General features: G+C 38.0%; 1 protein-coding gene across 1 annotated transcript in view; it reads left to right on the top strand.

The window, feature by feature from the left end:
- LOC127632067 (cell adhesion molecule DSCAML1-like) overlaps positions 1–17,310 on the top strand; it is a 175,145-nt gene extending 157,835 nt beyond the window's left edge. The window contains exons 24-33 of the mRNA XM_052110544.1: positions 33–131; positions 1,310–1,498; positions 6,123–6,410; positions 6,607–6,762; positions 9,187–9,217; positions 9,359–9,480; positions 9,812–9,964; positions 10,044–10,238; positions 10,736–11,047; positions 11,463–17,310. Coding sequence (XP_051966504.1) covers positions 33–131; positions 1,310–1,498; positions 6,123–6,410; positions 6,607–6,762; positions 9,187–9,217; positions 9,359–9,480; positions 9,812–9,964; positions 10,044–10,238; positions 10,736–11,047; positions 11,463–11,986 — 2,069 coding nt within the window. The 3' untranslated portion in view covers positions 11,987–17,310. The remainder of the gene's footprint in view (positions 1–32; positions 132–1,309; positions 1,499–6,122; positions 6,411–6,606; positions 6,763–9,186; positions 9,218–9,358; positions 9,481–9,811; positions 9,965–10,043; positions 10,239–10,735; positions 11,048–11,462) is intronic.
- Positions 17,311–20,390: the final 3,080 nt, after the last annotated feature.

Below are 20,390 nucleotides of genomic sequence, written 5' to 3'. Positions count from 1 at the left end.
TGTGTAAAATCTGTATGTGTTCTGTATTATAGTCCCTCCGGATCAACCCCGTTTGACCGTGTCCACCACCTCAACTTCCTCTATCACTCTGGCCTGGATCCCTGGAGACAATGGTGGAAGCTCCATCAGAGGTACAAACACCTGTCCCAATCGCTCTGTTCCCTATGGGGACTGCTAGATTGTATTTAGGGATTTCAGCCCCTCCACTATGTGATTGACATTTGCTTGAAAAGAGCTGCAGTAAAATATCTGCTTCTATTTCACTCTGAATACCCCATTTAACAGCCACTAAAAAACTTTAAAAAGTTTGCAATATTAACAATACTATTCATTATACACATGGGGATGGGCTGAGCCCCTCTAAAATTGAATTCCTAGAATCGCCCCTCTCGAACTCTTAAAGTCAGGTTGTTTCAAACATTTTTACAAGGGGTCTCCTAATAGACGTGTTTTTGTGCTCTTCTCTCTTCTTTTTTCTCTTTCCCTTTCACCTCCATTTGTTTTTTGCTGCTTGTCTATCTTTCTCTCAGTCTGTGTTTAGACTATCACATGTCTTGATATTGTCAAACTGCTTGCCTGTCATTGTAAATTAGGTAAAAACATTAGATATCTGCGGTTTGTGTGTGTAAAGGTGGGAGGAGAATAAGGAGCACACGGGGCTGTCAGCGAGAAATCCTTTTGATGTGGCAGCCTTTTTTTACCATCTGCCAAAGCTAAAGTGAGACACCAAATCCGGCCCGCTCCTAATGATGTGCGATGCCATATTGTGCATTTATTTGCATAACTGTGCAGTCAGCATTTCTCTCTCTCGCTCTCTCTCTCTCTGTGTCTTTCTCTGGGTAACTAATGGAGGTTTATTGCGATCAGATCAGCACTTCATCTGAGATAGTTACTTTATGATTAGTCTGTTGGGTCAATACGCCATCTAGTGGAGAAGTTAGGAAATCTCTGTCACTGAGTACTCAGTATATTCAGTTCTACTGAAAAGGATACTAGAATATATATATATTTTGTTTTTGCATTTAATTAATTTATGTGCTATTATAAAATGAAAATAGGAGCTAAAATTATTAAGTCTTGTTTGCAAATAAATCAAACACAATTTAGTGAGGTTTATGCTTAAATCAAGAAAACTACATTTAAAATTAGCCCATATCAGATCTCATATGTGTTTTTGCTTTTTATAGTCATGCAACGAAATCTGATATGTGCCATAGTGGCATGAATATTTGTGAATTGCTGTGAATATTTACAATTCACACACCTTCATCGTATGTGTGTGTGTGCGTGCGTGTGTGTGTGTTTTCAGGTTTTGTGTTGCAGTATTCAGTGGATAACACTGAGGAGTGGAAAGATGTCTTCATCAGCTCCAGCGAGCGTTCCTTCAAGTTGGACAACCTGCGCTGTGGCACATGGTACAAAGTCAAACTGGCAGCCAAAAACAGTGTGGGTGCTGGCCGCATCAGCGAGATCATTGAGGCTAAGACCCACGGCAGAGGTGAGAGGGACTATTCTTACATATGGTACTTCTAAAGCAGTGGTTTTCAACCTTTTTGACCCCAATTTGACTGTCTTTTACCATTTATCAATTGAAAATGAATGATAAAAGATCATCTGTTTGTTCTGAAGCATAGTGACATGAGTCTAGTATTTGTTGGAATATTTTTACATTAAAATGAAATATTTTTTTAGATTCAGATACCAAGTATGGGGCATAGAAGCCCTTGTGACTGTGGAATGATGCTGAATGTGGGTTCAGGGATGTCTCGAGAGAAAATTTAGAAAACATTTTTTAAACATTTTTAAAAACATTTGCATATTTTCATTAAAGTGAGAGACTAATCTACCAACTAGTAATTTTAGTCTTTCCTTATCCATTTCAGACATCATAATTTTCACAAAATTAGAACAGAAATCAATTTGTTTATTCGATTTGTTTATTATTAAAGGCTCGTAACATGCTGATTAATAAAGATACATTTAGAAGGGAAAAATGTTTTGGTCTAAAAGGTGCTTTGAAACCACGTTAACTTGTGCGGCGCTTCATGTCTACACACATGCAGGGAAAAGAGGCAATGCGTGCGGAGTGGGACAGGGCAGAAATGATGCATGTTTGGTGCTAGAGAACAATATTCAAGATTACAGCGCAGAAAGATCAGAGCCGTTGTCTACATCAGTGTTTCCCAACCGGGGGTACGTGAGCAGTCCCCAGGGGGTACGTGGGATGATTCTCAAAAGACAAAAAAACATTTTTTAGCCATTGACTATTCTCAAAACATTATATAATATAATATAATTATATAATATATATATATATATATATATATATATATATATATATATATATATATATATATTATATAACATTATAATCATGTTATAATATGGTCACCCTGTCCTTCCCGCCAAATGTGCTTGTCCGTGGACGCGGCTGTGTGGCCGCAGCAGTAGAGTGACCATAGCAACAGGCAGAGAGGCTAGCTTTGAGTAGAACACTAGCTAGATATGGATCAATGGCTAAAAAACGCGCTGCTCCAAGCAGCAGCAGTGCTAGTGGCAGCTCAAGTGAACCCATGGAAAAAGAAAAAAAAAGCTGATAAGTCAAAGTACCGGCAATTTCATGAACAGTATGTCGTTTTCGGTTTCACGTCCACACCTACTGAACCGCCTCAGCCGCTGTGTTTCCTCTGCGGGGATGTGCTCTCTAATAATAGCATGAAACCAGCCCATTTACAACGACACCTAAGTACCAAGTTGTTGGTTCTTGGTTGTTCCCAAGACACAGTTTCGTTCTGTGATAAAGCATTTTCTTCCTATGCTTTGGAATTCAAATACATTAGTGACTTTTAAATCTTTTCTCAAAACATTTTATTTTAGGATTGCTTTTACTTGATTATTAATTTTATTAGTTTATTTTTGTATTTAAAGTGTGTATTTTTCTCTGTTGTTATGTTTGCCTGTAAAGCGCTTTGAGAAAGCAACTTTTAAAGGCGCTATATAAAATACATTTATTATTATTATTATTATTATATAAAATGTGATCTTTGTTTTTGTATAATTGGTCTGTACATGTGAAGATGTGAAAAAGTCATACAAATATTGAACAAAGACAAGTATTATATTATAAGAGTTATAGGAAGTAAAAATATCATTATTTACAGGTAAATTCAGGTATCACCTAAAATTTACATCAAATCTAAAAATCACACCGATCACATGCGCTTGTGGGGGTACTTCAGGCAGGATAAAATGTTTTGGGGGTACAGTACCCTAAAAAGGTTGGGAACCACTGGTCTACATCACTGTTGTTCTGTCGCGCTCTTCACTAGAGACGATGAGAGAGCGCAACCGTTGTCATGAAGTCTTGTGGTGCGGATGGAATCAATCCGTTGTCTGACGTAACCTAATTATTAGCAAGGCAGCTACCATTAGCGAGTTCATCCAGTCTGACTCCATGTTACCACTGGCACGTTGTGAGCAAAGTTGAGTGTTTTCAATTCATTCCTATGAAAGCTGAGTGTCATGCTCGCAAGGTGGATCGTAGGATTGGCAGCGGTGCATAGAAAGCTCTCTCCTAGCGATGTGAGCGCCTTTGAGCGGATTTCGTCCACCCCAGTGGAAACGCAGCCTGAAAAAGCGAAACTGCTTGTGTTTTAGCAACATGCAGTAAATATCGAAAATTCCTCAAAAGCTTATCGTGGATTTTCTTTATCATGATATATATCGATATCGTTTTATCGTCCAGTCCTATGTACGATTAAAATAATTAATTATGGATAATTTTGGTGATTGAGAACCACTTTTCTATAGGAACAAAATAATTCCTCTGAAGCAGGATATAGATATATGTTAAAGGAGCCAAATTCTACACTTATGTAGCATTTAAGTCAGTTATTAAAATCTCCGCTCACTCTTTTGACTGTTTATCCTTTGTACCCAAGACTTCTTTATGTAAATGACCTATTATTCTCTGCTTATTGGTGCCTTTCACACCATTGTTTATTAGGGTGGGGCATGTTTCTAAGTGTGTGTTTATATGTAACATAGGTGATCATATGTTAATATACTCACTGTTGCGACATCATACTTGTGGCGATTTCATACCAACACATTTTTAAAGCTTAGTTTGCATTAATGACTGGGAATTGTTAATGTTATATATTTCTACATCAAATTTTTATTGTAGAAGAAACATCCATCTTTTGATGATGAGAAAATAAAATTTATGCAAGGTTTTTGAAAAAACAAAATCTGTTAAGTCATTGAAATAAGGCCATATAACACATACTAAACATTTGCCCACAAGACTTTTGAGAACTGGATCTTGTAGCCTAGAGTTTTTGCTATGAAATGATGTAAAAACCATCCTGATCACTCATTCATACAAAACAATATAGTAATTGGACTTTTGTAAGACACTTTTACTATTAGAAAGGTCATATGCGAGGAGGTGTGACCTATAATGAATACTGATTGTAATTCACACCTGAGGAGACAAAAGACCCCTCCCCTGGGCCTATCAATGAGGAATGTGACAGAAAGAGGATGAATGTGAGGAGACTTAATGATCAAAATCAAGTTTTAAGTTAAAATAAGTAATCTGACTATACATTTTCTTTACATAAAGACTAATTTTAGACCTACACTACTGTTTAAAAGAAGTCTCTTCTGCTCACCAAGGCTGCATTAATTTGATCCAAAATACAGCAAAAACAGTGATATTGTAAACAGTTTTCTATTTGAATATATTGTAAAATGTAATTTGTGATCAAAGCTGAATTTTCAGCATCATTACTGCAGTCTTCAGTGTCAAATGATCCTTCAGAAATCATTATAATATGCTGATTTTCTAATATGGGCATATTTAAAGTGCATTTTACTCATTTAACCTGAACACTTATTTGCAAGCACAAGCTTTGTTGATGATAATGAGGCATCATAAACACTAGATAAAATATATTCTAAACATTCATATTATTTTTATACCATATTACATATCATATTTATATCATAGAGCATACAATTTAAATGCCTGCTTTAACCGAAACAGCATTTAAATGTAATTAAACTTGCTTATTAGGACATATTTCAAATTTCAATACTCCTAGCTGGCAAGTCTGGAAACAGTCCCACTAGTAAAATATGTACATAGTTATATATAATAGCATGTCAACTAATGAAAACTAAATGACTTACTCGTCCAAAATTTTATCCTCGGCTGGATCAAGTCTCTCTTCAAAATACAAACATTCATCCAATCTTCTGAGGAAAATATTGACTCTTCGTCACTATCCAGGAGTTTTCTCACTTGTGTATCGTGCTGTCTTTCAAACGCGCAGAAAAGTGAATGGGGCGCCCCAGTCTGGGGCGTTTACCATTTGCATTGATCACCTCAGCACATTACTGTATGAATAGCGCACTCTGCTGGTGGGTGAGATCACATTAGAGATAATTAGCTGAGCCAGGAGAAACCATAAATCGCTTTGTTTCATACAGATTACATTGCAGGTAAATATTTATTTTAAATTTGAATTATTTTATTTAAAAGTAGAAATCTTAATCTTTCTTTAGACATTTGTTTCATGTTTGTGTGATAAGTATTCGCAGAGTTTCAGTTCATTTTTGTGACGTGTTTCAGAAATATGCTCGTGAACACAGAGACTGCTGAAAGCTCACCCTTTTTATTTTCTTTATTTTACAAAAGCACAAGGTTTTGTTGTTATTTTGAGTGTACACAAATAAAAGTAGACCCTTTATAGTCTCTAATGATGTCTTACACTTATCTGTATGCCCCAAAATGACAGAGAATTTTATGTTGTTTCCGCTGTGATGATGAAAAAATCCAGCAGGACGCGCCGGCGTGTCCGTCAACACCAGAGCGTTAAACATATTTTTATTATATCAGTTAATGCATAAACTTTGGCAGCCCTTACATTTTTTTACTAAAATAAAAAATTAACTAAATTGAAACGAGAAAAAAAAAAATCAACTAAAACTAATGGTCATAGAGTGAAAACCTTTGACTACATAACTAAATTGGAATGAGAAAAAATAAATAAATAAAAACAACATTTAAAACTATAATTACACTGGCTCAAACTGGTCTTGTCTTTGTTTTGCAGAGCCTCAGTTCAATAAGGACCAGCCACTCTTTACTCACATCAACTCCACCCACGCCCGACTTAACCTGCAGGGCTGGACGAGCGGCGGCTGCCCAATCACGGCTGTCCTTCTTGAGTTCCGTCCCAAAGGCACCTGGGCCTGGCAGAGCGTGCGCACCAATGCTTCAGCTGACATTTTCCTTGCCGAGCTACGTGAGGCCACCTGGTACGAGCTCAAGATGAAGGCATGCAACAGTGCAGGCTGCGGCAACCAGAGCTCCCAGTTCGCCACGCTTGATTATGATGGCAGTAAGTTTACATATGGGAGATATTTTTATTGGGTTTAACCTGAAAAGACCAGTGCGGCTGGCCACCAGCAATACATGAGATGCTGTTGTTTTGCTAGTGTGTTGAATTTTACAGATAAGAGGCTTTGACATGAGCTTTCTTTGAATATCTCTACATCTCTTCATGAGATCATCACTCTCTTTCCTCTCTTCCACAGGCACTATTCCTCCCATTAAGTCAGCGCGAGGGGAAGGGGACGATGTTAAAAAGCTCTTCTCCATTGGCTGTCCTGTCATCCTGGTCACAATGGGCATGGCTCTGCTCTTCATTATCCGAAAGAAACGCAAAGAAAAGAGACTCAAGAGACTCAGAGGTGAGAGAGACATTGAGGTCATTAATGCAAAATAGTTTTAAAAAATATCTTATTTTGTGATGACCAGCTGAAATTATCCTGATTATTACACAGTTGCTTACCAAATAAGTAGGTAAAATGGCATAAAGTATTGATTTCAGTTTGATAAATTTTATTATGCAAGAAGAAAGGGACTGCAGAGTGCTATAAGTGACATAAATCTTGCAAAGCTCTGTAGGAAATCGATTGCCTGCCCAGTTATCAACAAGATGCGGGCCAAATCTGGCTTACTTTTGGCACTTTTGGTTAGGTTCTGGCAGTGAGATTTTAACACCTTTGAAGTCTGGTGTGAGTCCGGTCAACCAAAAGTGGTGGTGTAGTGGTCTAAACCACAGTACTGGTAAACTGTTAATCAGAAGGTTGTTGGTTCGAGCCCCACAGCCACCACCATTATGTCCTTGAGCAAGGCACTTAACTCCAGGTTGCTCCGGGGGGATTGTCCCTGTAAGAAGGGCACTGTAAGTCACTTTGGATAAAAGCATCTGCCAAATGCATAAATGTAAATGTAAAAGAAAAAAAGCAAAGCTTGGCAATCATTTGGCTGGACATTGGCTTGTGTCTGGTCAACCAAAATCGGCTGAGATCTGGGCTGAGTCTGCTTTGCCAAATGAAGAAAAGACATGCTGTTGGCTGAATTGTGGCATGAGTGCAGATAAACACAAGCAGACATGCTTTTGGCTAATTTCTGGCAGGCTCGAGTCTGTGTTTACAAGAGACGAGACAACGGTCAAATATACAGATTAGTGATCATTATTAAAGAGCACCTATTATGGTTTTTAAACGTGCCTAATTTAGTTTTAAAGGTCTCATACAATAGATTTACATGCACCAAGGTTAAAAAACACTTTATTTTGTTCATAATTAAAATTGCAGCATTACCGTTTTTCCCAGTGTCAGAAACGACTCGGTCAATGATCCATTCTAAAATATTCATTCTAAACTCCTCCTTTCAGAGCCTACTCTGCTCTGATTGGTCAGATGTCCCAATCTGTTATGATTGGTCTACTGCTTAGTGTAGTGTTTGAGGGCGGGTCAAAGCTGTTCACAAGCAGCCAATGAAGACCAGATGCGGGTTTTTTGTTACCAAATTATGTAGGTTAGTACAGGAACTAAGTCTGGAATTACTGACGACTCGTTTCAGGTGTTCAAAATCGGTTCTTTCTTTTGGGAGTCAATAACTCCATTTATCCTAGCACTTTGATTTTTGAAACATTGCAGACTTTTTTACATTCAAAACAGTTATATAACACACTACATGAAAGGTAATATTTGAAAAACCATAACAGGTGCTCTTTAAGGATTTCAAATAAAAAAATGTAATGTGATTATTTGTTGAATTTAAGATAGAAATGCACTTTCGAATGGTAAATTGAGCATTCGAATTTTGGATGTGTTCCAAGCACTAATGATGACTGATATTTTTGGGCTACAGCATGCACAGTGCAGCTAATAAAACATAATGCAGGTGTCTCGAGATGTGTTTTAATGGTTTAAATTCAGTAACGATGCATTCTTTTAGACGCTGTGCCAAAAAATGCATCGTTACTGGATGAGATGAGATGCTGAAAAAACAGCAAGACACGGCACAGCGTTCAAAGACGTCCATCTAGCCTAGCGCATGCTTACATAGAAAAAGACATGCTTGGAGTGAACGGCCCCCAGAGGTTGAGGTCCTTGGCGGTTGTGTCTTAACTATGTCTTGCTCTCCTATCAGCATCCCACTGCATAAGCTTTAGGCACATACCTACTATTAGTATTTAATGAAAAACACTGTGGCACCGAAGGTATGAAGCTTGAGTCTATGTTAGCACTATGGCACTGGTACATGCTACTGTTAATGCAACTCTAATTTAACATAGAACTGTCTATTGAAGTGTTTCTTTTCTCGTTTGACTTTTTTACTTATTATTTGCGAATATTAACTGGCCAAATATTTTGATTATTATTTTACTCACATTCATTAACAACTAGATATGTTGCTGATTGTTTTTTTAATGATTTGTTGCGCCTTCTTGTTGGCAAAGGAGATGACATCAATTTAAAAATCAGATGTCTTGTTGATTTTCCCCCTACCTGAAATAATGTCTTTAATATTTTAATAGAATTCAAATTTTGTGTCATCTATGCTACATATTTAAAATTCGAAAATATTTGAATTATAATTCGAATTTTGTTAATATTTCAGTGAAAAATTCAAATTTAGTTTCTCAGCACTGTTGGCAGCCCTATACATTATAAAAAAATATTTGACCACAGAATGCTGCGATTGACCAATCAGAGAGCAGTGTAATAAATGAAAAGGAAAGTTGCTTAAAAAAAATATTTTATAATTGCCCATTTGACATTGACTAAAGTGTTTGATTAAAATAACTCTTTCCTTTGTAGATGCTAAGAGTTTGGCTGAGATGCTTATCAGGTAAGGATTTAGTTCATTGTCTCTCTGAACTTAAAAATAATTCCTTATGTACAAAATGTCAGTGTCAAAACTTGTGTGTGTGTGTGTGTGTGTGTGTGTGTGTGTGTGTGTCATCTGCACGCGTTTGTTTTACACTTGGAGCAGTAAGAACAATCGAAGTTTTGACACTCCAGTGAAAGGCCCACCTCAGGGACCCCGACTGCACATAGATATCCCCCGTGTACAACTACTCATCGAGGACAAGGAGGGAATCAAACAGATAGGTCAGTGTGTGTGTTTGTGTGTGTGTACATGAATATGCCGGAGTCATGATTTTACAAAATTTGTCAAGATATTTCAGAAATTTTAATACAAACTCAAACATTTCTCATCAAATGCTTCCAAAACAAAATTATCAGAGCTATTCTGTGCACAGTAGTTTGATAGCTCTTTACGCTTAATGCATGTCAATGATTGCATCATTTGTTTCTATTTTTTATACTTTATTTAAATCAAACATAATTTAAAACTCCCTCAAGTCTCTATGAAAGTGCCATAAAATGTACTTCTGGGTATGTGTGCTATTGTTTGAGCATTTTACTCTCTGCCCGATAGGTGAAGACAAGGCCACCATCCCTGTCACGGACACTGAGTTCAGCCAATCAGTAAATCCTCAGAGCTTCTGTACAGGCGTGTCTGTGCATCACCCCGCCCTCATCCAGAACACAGGCCCTTTGATTGACATGTCCGACATCAGACCAGGAACCAGTACGTCCCAGTTCACTCACTCGTGCATGACTGACGATGGTACATTTGATAAATGTTTTATCTTTGCCCATTCTCTCAGATCCAGTATCGAGGAAAAGCGTCAAATCAGTACACAGCACAAGGAACCGCTACTCCAGCCAGTGGACATTGACTAAATGCCAGGCGTCTACACCTGCTCGCACACTCACCTCAGACTGGCGGACAGTGGGCTCCCAGCATGGCATCACGGTCACAGAGAGTGACAGCTACAGTGCCAGCTTGTCCCAGGACACAGGTCCACATACACAATCACACAATCGGAATTATGTTTTTTTAGATTATGTATAGTCTTGTTAGACAGACTTTTGACTATGGGCATAAAGTCTGTTCCACATTGCATCATATTCAGACCAAGTACCGCCCACTTAGAGTGAAAAAAGAACATCTGATTGACATTTAAATTGACCAACTACAGGACCAGTGAGTGCTCTGTTCGCATGCCATCTGGGGCTAAAACTAGAGGATTAATTGTGATATTTTAGCCTGATTCCAGTTGAATACCAAACTAGTTTTCTGAATATTTTTAGATTTTGCTTTGGGTCATACACAAGTTAATGAATGAAAAAATAAGAACAAATGAATTAATGGCATACTAAATATGAATAAAATTATAAATTATAAACCAAAAGACATTAGTTAAACCACTTTAAACCTAGTAATATTCCAAATATGATGTTTTCTTAATCTGTGTGTTTTTGCTCACTGAATTACCTCTCTTTAACCTTTCCTCAGATAAAGGACGTAACAGCATGGTGTCCACTGAGAGTGCATCCTCCACATATGAGGAGTTGGCCCGAGCATACGAACATGCAAAGCTGGAGGAACATCTACAGCACGCCAAGTTTGAGATCACAGAGTGCTTCATCTCAGACAGCTCTTCTGATCAGATGACCACTGGAACTAATGATAACGCGGACAGCATGACGTCTATGAGCACGCCGTCTGAACCGGGCATCTGCCGCTTCACCGCCTCCCCACCCAAACCACAGGACTACGACCGCGGCAAGAACGTGGCAGTGCCCATACCTCACCGTGCCAACAAGAGTGAGTAAATGACACATTTAGGGCGATGATCTTAGAATCAACATGAAAGCAAAATTGACCCGAATTACTTTAATTCATGTTCCTTGTCATATTGTGCAGGACTCATTGATGCACATTATTAATAATAATAATTTATGAAAAAGTATCCTAGATTTTTTTCTTGTAGAATATCCTGTTTCATTTAGAAATAATAAAATGGCTAGCAAATGCTATTTCCTGTTGACTTTTTTGGTTTCTTTTAAAAACATCTAAACCTCCAGCCGAACATTTCACTGGAAAACTGCAGCCAAACTTTATATAGCATGTCAATTTTGGATGTAAAAAAAGTTTGTCATGTTCACCGAAATTTCATAGGATGAGGCTGTTGATTTTAAGTGTATTATATTTCTTACTGACCCCTGCCTCTTTCTTGCAGGTGAGTACTGTAACCTTCCCCTTTACATGAAGACGGACCCTTTCTTCCGGAAGAAGGTGGAGGTCCATGACCCCTGCCCTGTTGTCCCGCCCCGTGAGGCATCCATCCGGAGCCTCGCTGCACGGGCCTACCACACTCAGGGCCGCCACATGACATTAGACCCCTCCAAGCAGCAGGCCCTGACGCTGGGCCACGGTGGCCTGAGCAGCCTGACCAGCTCAGGAGCCTCTGGTACATCAGGACCAGCCTCAAGCGGGGCTGCTGGGAGCTCCAGCATCAGCTCAGGAACGGCCACCCTGCCCCAGAGGACTCTCACCATGCCCAGCACCTCCTCAGCTCTGAGCGGGGCAGCCGCTGTTGGAGCAGCCGCCAGCGGGAACTCCTTAGGGGGCAGCGGCCTGACACCCGGGAGCTCAAAGGTCGGGGGATCCAGAGACTCTCTGCTAGAGAGCAGCTCGTCTGGCCTGGGCAGACTGCAAAAGCAGAATGCTGGGGCGTACTCCAAATCCTACACACTGGTGTAGCTCCCACACACACATAGAACGTTAACATACACACCTGGAGTCTGTCCGTCGCAGGGCAGGGGCGGAACTGAGCAATGGCGGGACTTGAACAGCACAGGGGTCTTTCTCTTTGTCACCTTTCTCTCAATCTCTTTTTGCTTTTCTTCTTTTCTTCTTCACTTTCTACATTTAAATTTATGCATTTGGCAGACGCTTCAATCCACAGCGATTTACAGTGCATTCAACGTCTACATTTTATCTGTTTGTGTGTTCCCTGGGAATTAAACCCATGATCGAGGCGTTGCTAGCGTCACACTCTACCAGTTGAGCTACAGGAATCCTGTTTTATCGCTGTTGTTCTATCTCAAGCCTTCTTCCTGGATTAAATATGCCAAAACCCAGGACCTTTTTCCTCTATTTTGCCTTCTTATTTTGTCTTTTTTTATCATTACTTTGCTTCTCTCTTCTTTTCTTCCTCTCTCTCTCTCCTCTCTGTCTTCACTCTCTCTGTCACCTGGACCTTATGCACGAAATGCTTTCCATGTGCATTTGTTCATTTGATTTCTTGAATTCCGAAAAAAGGACAGAAAAGTGGTTTTAAGAGATATATGGTTTCACATTAGCCTGTCTAGATGTTTTTCAGGCTGTCGAAAGTGTCTCTTTTAATGTCTCTTGCATAACTTCGTACTGTAACGCATTGCCTCGGAAAGCTTATGCATTAACAAATCCACCACGGTGTCCACCTTTCGCCCCGTCCTGTTCCACATCAGAAAAACAGCTCGAAGACGACTGTCTTAACCGCCTGAATCTAGTCTTTGGGATTTTTTTCATGCAATTGATGACACAGTATAAAGTGTTAATGACTATTTTGTAAACAAACAAGAAAAAGTGACAAAAAAAAGAAGTCTGGAGCCATTTTCACAGAGGATGTATGGTTACTGTACTTTTAGGTTTGTTCGTTTGGTTTTCTATTTTAAATATTTAGAATTGAAGCACTAATGAGGGTCAGGTGGATCCACTAAGCTTTCTCAAGCTTGTTTGTATGTGTGGTGTGTGTATGTGTGTGTGCATGTATATGTGTAAATATATATGTATACATGTGGCCAGCACACACCTTTAAGGGTCATCTCAATCAGGCCTGCACAATTGGGCTCTCGGCATCGTGTATCACCATGGAGCCGGAGGAGTGTCGCCAACTCTCTAGAGTCCAGATGAAAAGGTAGGGGGTGGGATGGAGAGAGTATGTAAAGGGTAGACAAATCAACCTTTTCTCTTCACAATTCCCTGTAATATGAAAGAAAGGCTCTTGTTTTTGCTGTTTGTTCATTTGTTTGTGTTTGATGCCATTTACTTATCACCCCTCCTCCCACAACCCAGACTTCCCCAAAACATTACCGCTTCCTCTGTCTCACTGTGAACGCCTAACAGCCTCTCCTGAATAGACAGAGTGCTGGAAGAAAGGCGGGAAGAGGACGAGAGGTAGGGAGTAAGTATAGGCAGATAGAGATGAGGGCCCATGAACCGAAAAGGAGAAATATCTGCCGTTGCTTAATAGATTTCCTGTGTTTGATAAATCGTTTCTTGTTATTCTTTGCTTTCCTTCCCCAAACGAAGACTCTAGTGGCCGTTCCTATTCGAAGGTCTTAGAGACTTTAGCTTTAGGTAGCGCAGGGGTGGATAAAGGATGGAATGAGTGAAATGTGGGAGGGAAAAATGAGAGAATGAAGAAAAGACTTATAATTCAACCCCTGAACAAAATCAAACAGCATCTCCCCCTCCTTCATTCACTCAACTTCCAAAGCAAAGCCCCGTCACAGAGAAACTTCCAAAAATCAACAAACTCTCCCAATGATTTCAATGGAAAAATACGTATTACATCAGGGCTCCTGCAATACAAAAGAAAAAAAAAAGAAGAAAATATATTGCAATGTTTGTTGTCAAAATATATACATATATATTTCTATCTAAATATATAGTAAATATATACATGGTGAAAGCAGAGATTTAATGCCATATCTAATTGAGAAAGAACATTTTTATTTAAAAAAAGATTTGAAGACAATCGCTCAGTGGGAAGTGCAGCAGTAAGCCAGAGGAGGTGTTGATCATGAAACAATGAGATAAACGGGTAACAAAACCAAGAGAGATTGAAAAAGTACAGCAGAGGTTGTGCTTTGACAAGGTGGGAGTTAGATTGGGCAGCAGTCATCTTGAAAAGAACTATGAAATTCAATGGCCCTGTCCGAAATGCGGTTGTCCTCCGAGTCTACACTTCGCTGATATTATGTCCCATAGACTGTCATATAGTATTATGCTGTAGAGTTTGAATCATGAAGTCTTGGCGAAGGGGTTCATCAAGGGCACATTGCAGGTGTTTTTGCATTTAGCAGATGCTTTTTCATTGTTTTTGAGTAGTTAACAAGTAAACGTGGTAGATGACCATCTTTGACTGTTGCAACGTGCCTCAAATTTTTTTCAGTGGCACGTTTTTGGACGCAGTGTCAAGTTAAAAAAGGACTTAAACTGTTAAAAACAAGTCTCGAGACACCAGCGATCTGTTCTATTCGATGTGCTGCTGATGTGTTGTCATTTTTAGCGCAAGGACTTGTTTGCTCTGAACAGCCCGTTACAGTGCATTTGTGCTAGGGCTGTCGTTTTAACACGTTAATTTAGTGTGATTAATTGTTTGAAAACTAACGTTATATAAATTAATGCAATTAATTCCCCACTGACTATGCATACATTTTGTAACAAGAAATGTTCCTACTAATGGTGCAACACAAGATTGAAGTAGCAATCAGCAGGGGGCAGTCAGCACAATTCCAGCCATACAGGCAACGTGCAGTTGTACAGGCAAAAAAGGCACTTATCGGAAGCAAGCAGCACAAAATAAAGGAGAGTAAAGAAGCCTTACATCAGGACACATTCTTGTGTACAAATGCAGTGGGAGCACAAAAGAATGCAGGGGTATCGAGATGCTTTTTTCAAAGTTTCACGCTACATTTAACTTGGCACAACTACTTAAAAATGCAATGTTTTTAGCATGTGATGGTGGAAATCAATAAAACATAATGCAAAAACCAAGAGAGATTGAAGAGTGATGGGCTATGCCTAGTGCAAGTCTGCAAGACATCAAGTACACCAAGTGCATCATTTGGGACAAGGCCATTGGTGTAGTCACCCCTAGCTAACTTCCCATTACCGTTATAACAAGCCAGTGTAACATGCCTGTATAACATTATCCGTTGAGTTCCAACAGTATGAAGGACAGTTGCGAGATATTTATGGACGTTTCCAAACACACTCTCTACAGTTGCTTGGAAACAATGGAAATTTGCCACTGCGAATCCAGCTTGTAGATGTCTGAATCCATTTACAGTATGCACCATCTCTACTGCCAAATGAGTAGTTTAAAATACCCTTAGTGCTTTGAGAGCTTTTCTTCAGGCCCTTAAATGGATAGTTCACCAGAAAATGAAAATGCTTTCATTTACTCACCCTTATGTTGATCCAATCCTGTATGGAATGCAAAAGGAGATGTCTGGCGGTATTGTCTCATTCATCATTCACATTTATTGCATCTATTTTCCATACATTGAAAATTAATAGTTCTTTTTTTTTTCATGGAAGGAAAGTCATATTGGTTTGGTAAAATATAATGGTGAGTAAGTAATGACCACATTTTAATTTTGGCATGAACTATTCCTTTAAATTGAGATCTCTTCTGTAACTTTGAGCATCCAAGCTCCAAGCTCTTTCAGCACTTCTGATAAGTCAGATTTTATATATCAGGGGAAAGTTCAGATTAATTTATGTACCAGGTATTTATTGGTTTCATATAACACCCAACCTTTACAAACTTCAGTACAGGATATAGCACACATTTATAGTTATTCAGCAGGATTCAGTTATATGCAGCCGCCTGAACATATCCCATGTTAGCATGATTGGAATCAACAGATACCTCAAAGGTACAGAAAAGGGCCATGTTGTGTTGGGTTTAAAATTGAGCTGATTGAACGACTATATATCTTGAATGTGTTTGTGGCATATGACGAAAACCTGTTTGACTTATTAGGAGATGTTTTATTGGTGGCTTTATTAATTAGGATTGCATTACAGTGCATCTAAAGTTTGTGTAAGATAAATTCTTTTGAAAACCCAGAACTAAGCCAGCTGAAACAGAGTTGTGAGCATGTGGAATGTGGACTTTCTAGAGTGTTTTAAAAACAGTGAAAGAAGTGTGTTCCTCTTATTGCTGCTCAAATGCCCACTGACTGGGTTATTGTGTCTGATGGCAGACTTGCCCAGTGCATTTTGCCATAAACAGTTTTCATTAGATTTAGAACAATATCTATATCAGTATTCAATATCCATGCCTTTTCAGGTGAATCATCTAGTGAAATATTCCCTAAACCACCACAGAAAGCCCCACATGGCTCATGTTTTTCATATTTAAAGGTCAGTTGCTGACTTAAAGGAAATTAAATTTTTTTGTTGCATTATTTATAAACAATAGATGTATCCAACTTAGATTTCGTTTTGTTACATGATGTTTTATGTAAAATAAAAAAATGCAGTTTTGTTGCGCAACGGGGCAGGCCTGTTTAGCCAGTTGAATCAGGGACCCCCAAGCTCCAATTAATCACAGGAGAAGCTGTGTGGATATTGGGCAGAGTCAGGAATAAAACTCCACCCTCACATTTCCCCACCTTAATGAACTAACTAGCCCCTTTTTCTTAACAAATATAAATGTCCTGCTATACCCAATACATCCCTGTCAGCATAATTTCTAATCTGCAAATAAATACTCTTGTATATACGAAAATGTTTTGTATAAATAATTACTATTTTCGACATCTCCGTTAGCAACCAGGGCACAGTTATGTCTGGTTAAAGGTATAACTTTAAATGTGAGGGGATTAAAAAGCCAAAAAAATATTAAAATCTAACAAAAAATACTTTTTGAATGGGGCATAGAGACCCAGACTGAAAAGATGTCTGGCATTTGTTTTATTTTCTCCTTTTTTATATAATTTGTCTTATGTTTTTACTCATTTATGTTGTTGGCTGTTTTGTTTGTTTTTACTTTGCTTTTGTTTCTACCTTTTGGTTAACTTGAAGAAAAATGGCATTGCATGCTCTGAATATTTTGCTGGTTATTAAAAGAATAAGGAAAAGGAGACAAATATCTTAAAGGGGGGAAAAAAGTTTAAAATATGTGGAGGGGGATTCTTAAACTTTTATGGAAAAAGTTGCTTCAATTTGCAATTGCTTGTGTTTAAATATACAGTTTTTTTTTCTATGAAAACAAAACAAAAACTGAAAAAGAGTACTCCAACACCTTGTGCAATAAAAGCTATCTTTCTATGAATGCTGCCTTGTCCATTGTGTGATTTGTTCCACCCATGCATACTGTACAAATGTATATTTCATCCCACAGGAATGAAACTATGTTGAGTTGCATTAAATTCAGGGGCGTAACTTAAGGGAGGACAGGGTGGGCAGCCACCCACGGGTCCGGAGTGAGAGGGGGCCAGCAACGGTCGACCAAAAGAAACCATAAAAATGACAGTGGCCCCAAGGTTGGGGGCTCGCTCGCTCTATCTATCTATCTATCTATCTATCTATCTATCTATCTATCTATCTATCTATCTATCTATCTATCTATCTATCTATCTATCTAGTAGTCACATTATTGGTTTTATGTATTCAAAATAAATAGAAGTAATAACTATGTTTTACATGTATTTACAAACTGTTTAGAATTTAAATAAATATATACATACAGTACATTTATATTCAGCCTCTTCTACAATGTGGTGTAAGAATTTTTCCTTTGCATCCAATCCACTAGTTCACCAGTAGAAGCTACATGCATAATTAAATGTTTATTAAAGTAATTGTACATTTATAAAGATGTACACTCTTACACTTACATTAGCTTGTTAGGGGCAGTGGTGACTCAGCGGTTGAGGCTCTGGGTTACTGACCAGAAGGTTGGGGATTCAAGCCCCAGCACCACCAAGATGCCACTGTTGAGCCCTTGAGCAAGGGGCACCGTATCATGCCTGACCTTGTCACCTCTCTGTCTATCTGGAGTCTTTCTGGAATAGTAAATGCTGCTCTCTACTAACTGAAAACAAATACATTTCACTGTATATATGCAAAAATGTATGTATAAGGTGTGACCAAATTAAAGGCTTATATTCTCTAGCAGTATATTTGCAGTTAAAAAAACTAGAGTGTATTTTTCACATCATTCCAACTAGGCACAATGAAGCTACATGCTTCAACAATAATTAAATGTTTATTAAAATGATTGTACATTTATACAAAATATAACATATTTATATAAAATATAACATTCAAAATGTTACATTGAGAGTATATTCATTGTCGCACAATATAGACAGCATCGGCTTAAAGTAATGAATAAATGGTAAATACGTGTTTGTGCACTGTTTGTTGTCGCCATAACGTCCTTAATTATCTTGACATCTGATCAGTGATTGTTTGTGTGCCTCTGTGGCGTCTGTCATCAGTAAATGCTCTACAATGTTTGTCATTGTGTGAGTGTGTGTTCGTGCTGGTATCTTATCTATAAATCAGAATACGTGACAATTGCTCACTGAATTTGCTCTTTAACATTGACACCAGACAAGGTTTTCAAATGAACAGTTGCTGTGGTTTGGGTACAGAGAGGAAAATACTTGGTCATGATCAGTGCAAAAGTGACACTTCAAAAGCCAACAGCTGACCGTAGCCTGCTTGACCTCTCATTTGTGATCTTTCTTTTTCTTGTGCTGATACTTTCTGTACTGGTTCTGAATAGTAAATGCTGCCTTGTCTGCAGAGGAAGATTTTGCTGAAGCAGAGTATCCATTACTTGATGAAGAGCCTATAGAAATTAAAGAAGAGAGACAATGGATGAACTTGGACGTCAGATAATGGTGAAGTGGTGAATTAGACTGCTAATAAATGTTAGCATATATTTTAAGACTTTTGTTCATACTTACTCTTTCTGTAAACTCCTATGCTGTTCCTTCTCTGACCCTCAGACTACAAAGCAAAGCATACACAAATATAATATAACAAAGGAACATTTTCTTATTCCAGCTTGATCAGTGTTGGGGAAGCTATTATGAAACTGTAGCTTCTCAAGCTAAAAGCCACTTATAACGTAGAGTTGTTTGCCTACAATAAAGTAAATCTTGTTTGAAAAAGTATCTAGCTACACTTCAAGCTACTAACAAAATGTAGCTAACTACACTGAAGCTATTTAAAGAATAAAATAATTGTATATATCTGATTTTTGATTTGCAGAAATAAATAAAATAACCTGATAGTCCTATACGGTATGTAATTAGGATGACGTTCCCTTTTAACAAATTAAAACGATGGTTTTACTACAGTAGCCATTGTTTAACCATGGTAGCTGAAGCAAAACCACAGCAACCACAAAATAAACCATGGTTCCATCATGTTACTACTATATTACTATAGTAAAACCATGGTTACTATATGGATACTACGGTATTACTGTAGTAAAATCCAGGTTAATTGGATTTGAAAAAAATTTTCTCCCAAAAGAAAAAATATATATATACAGTCATGGTTACAGCAACATTACAATTGTAAAACCATGGTTCATTTTCATGAAGGTTTAACATGTTTTTAAAGTCTGTTTAAGGCTGTGCAGGGCTCAAGTGAATCATGAAAATGTAGTTCAGTTATTTAAAAAGCTACACTAACGTAAAAAAAAAATAGGTGAACTAATGTCATGCTACTAAAAATGTAGCCAAATTAGCATCTTTGCTACTTTTGGATAACTACTTCCCAACACTGCTTAATATACATGTTGATTTCCCTGAAAAGTGGCTCTGTGGTACTATAAAAACATTGCTCTGTTTCTGTTTGCAGAATGTTGCATCAGCGTGAGGTGTTCGGCTGATCATGTTATTCTAAAATGGCAGCCCCCATGAGGGGACCCTCTCCATATAGATTTAAACAGCTTTTATATGGTTAATAATATAACAGGAGTCTTTATATCATGTTAGTGCTTAAGATATATATATATATTTCAAAATTATTATTAATTTCTAAGCAGCAAATTTTTTTAATGTGGAAAACATGAGTGCTCCTTTTTTATTTATTTCTTATTTTACAACGAATTACAATGACATGAGAGTAAGTAAATAATTTTGGGGTTTTGGGTTAATTTAGATTACTATAAGAACTATAAGATTCAGAAATTTGTGAAATTTAAAGAATGCTTTCATGCTTTTCTTGTAGATCTATAGTAGTGTCAATGCATCCTCATGTCCTTGAATGCACAAAAGCATCAGCCAGGACAGTCTTATCACACATGTCACCTCTCTGTCTTTTTTCTCTTGTACAGTTGGAATGTGCTAGACATGGAGGT

Source organism: Xyrauchen texanus, chromosome 38 (assembly GCF_025860055.1).
Source record: "Xyrauchen texanus isolate HMW12.3.18 chromosome 38, RBS_HiC_50CHRs, whole genome shotgun sequence".
NCBI lineage: Eukaryota > Metazoa > Chordata > Actinopteri > Cypriniformes > Catostomidae > Xyrauchen > Xyrauchen texanus.
This window is presented reverse-complemented; position numbering and strand designations above follow the sequence as displayed.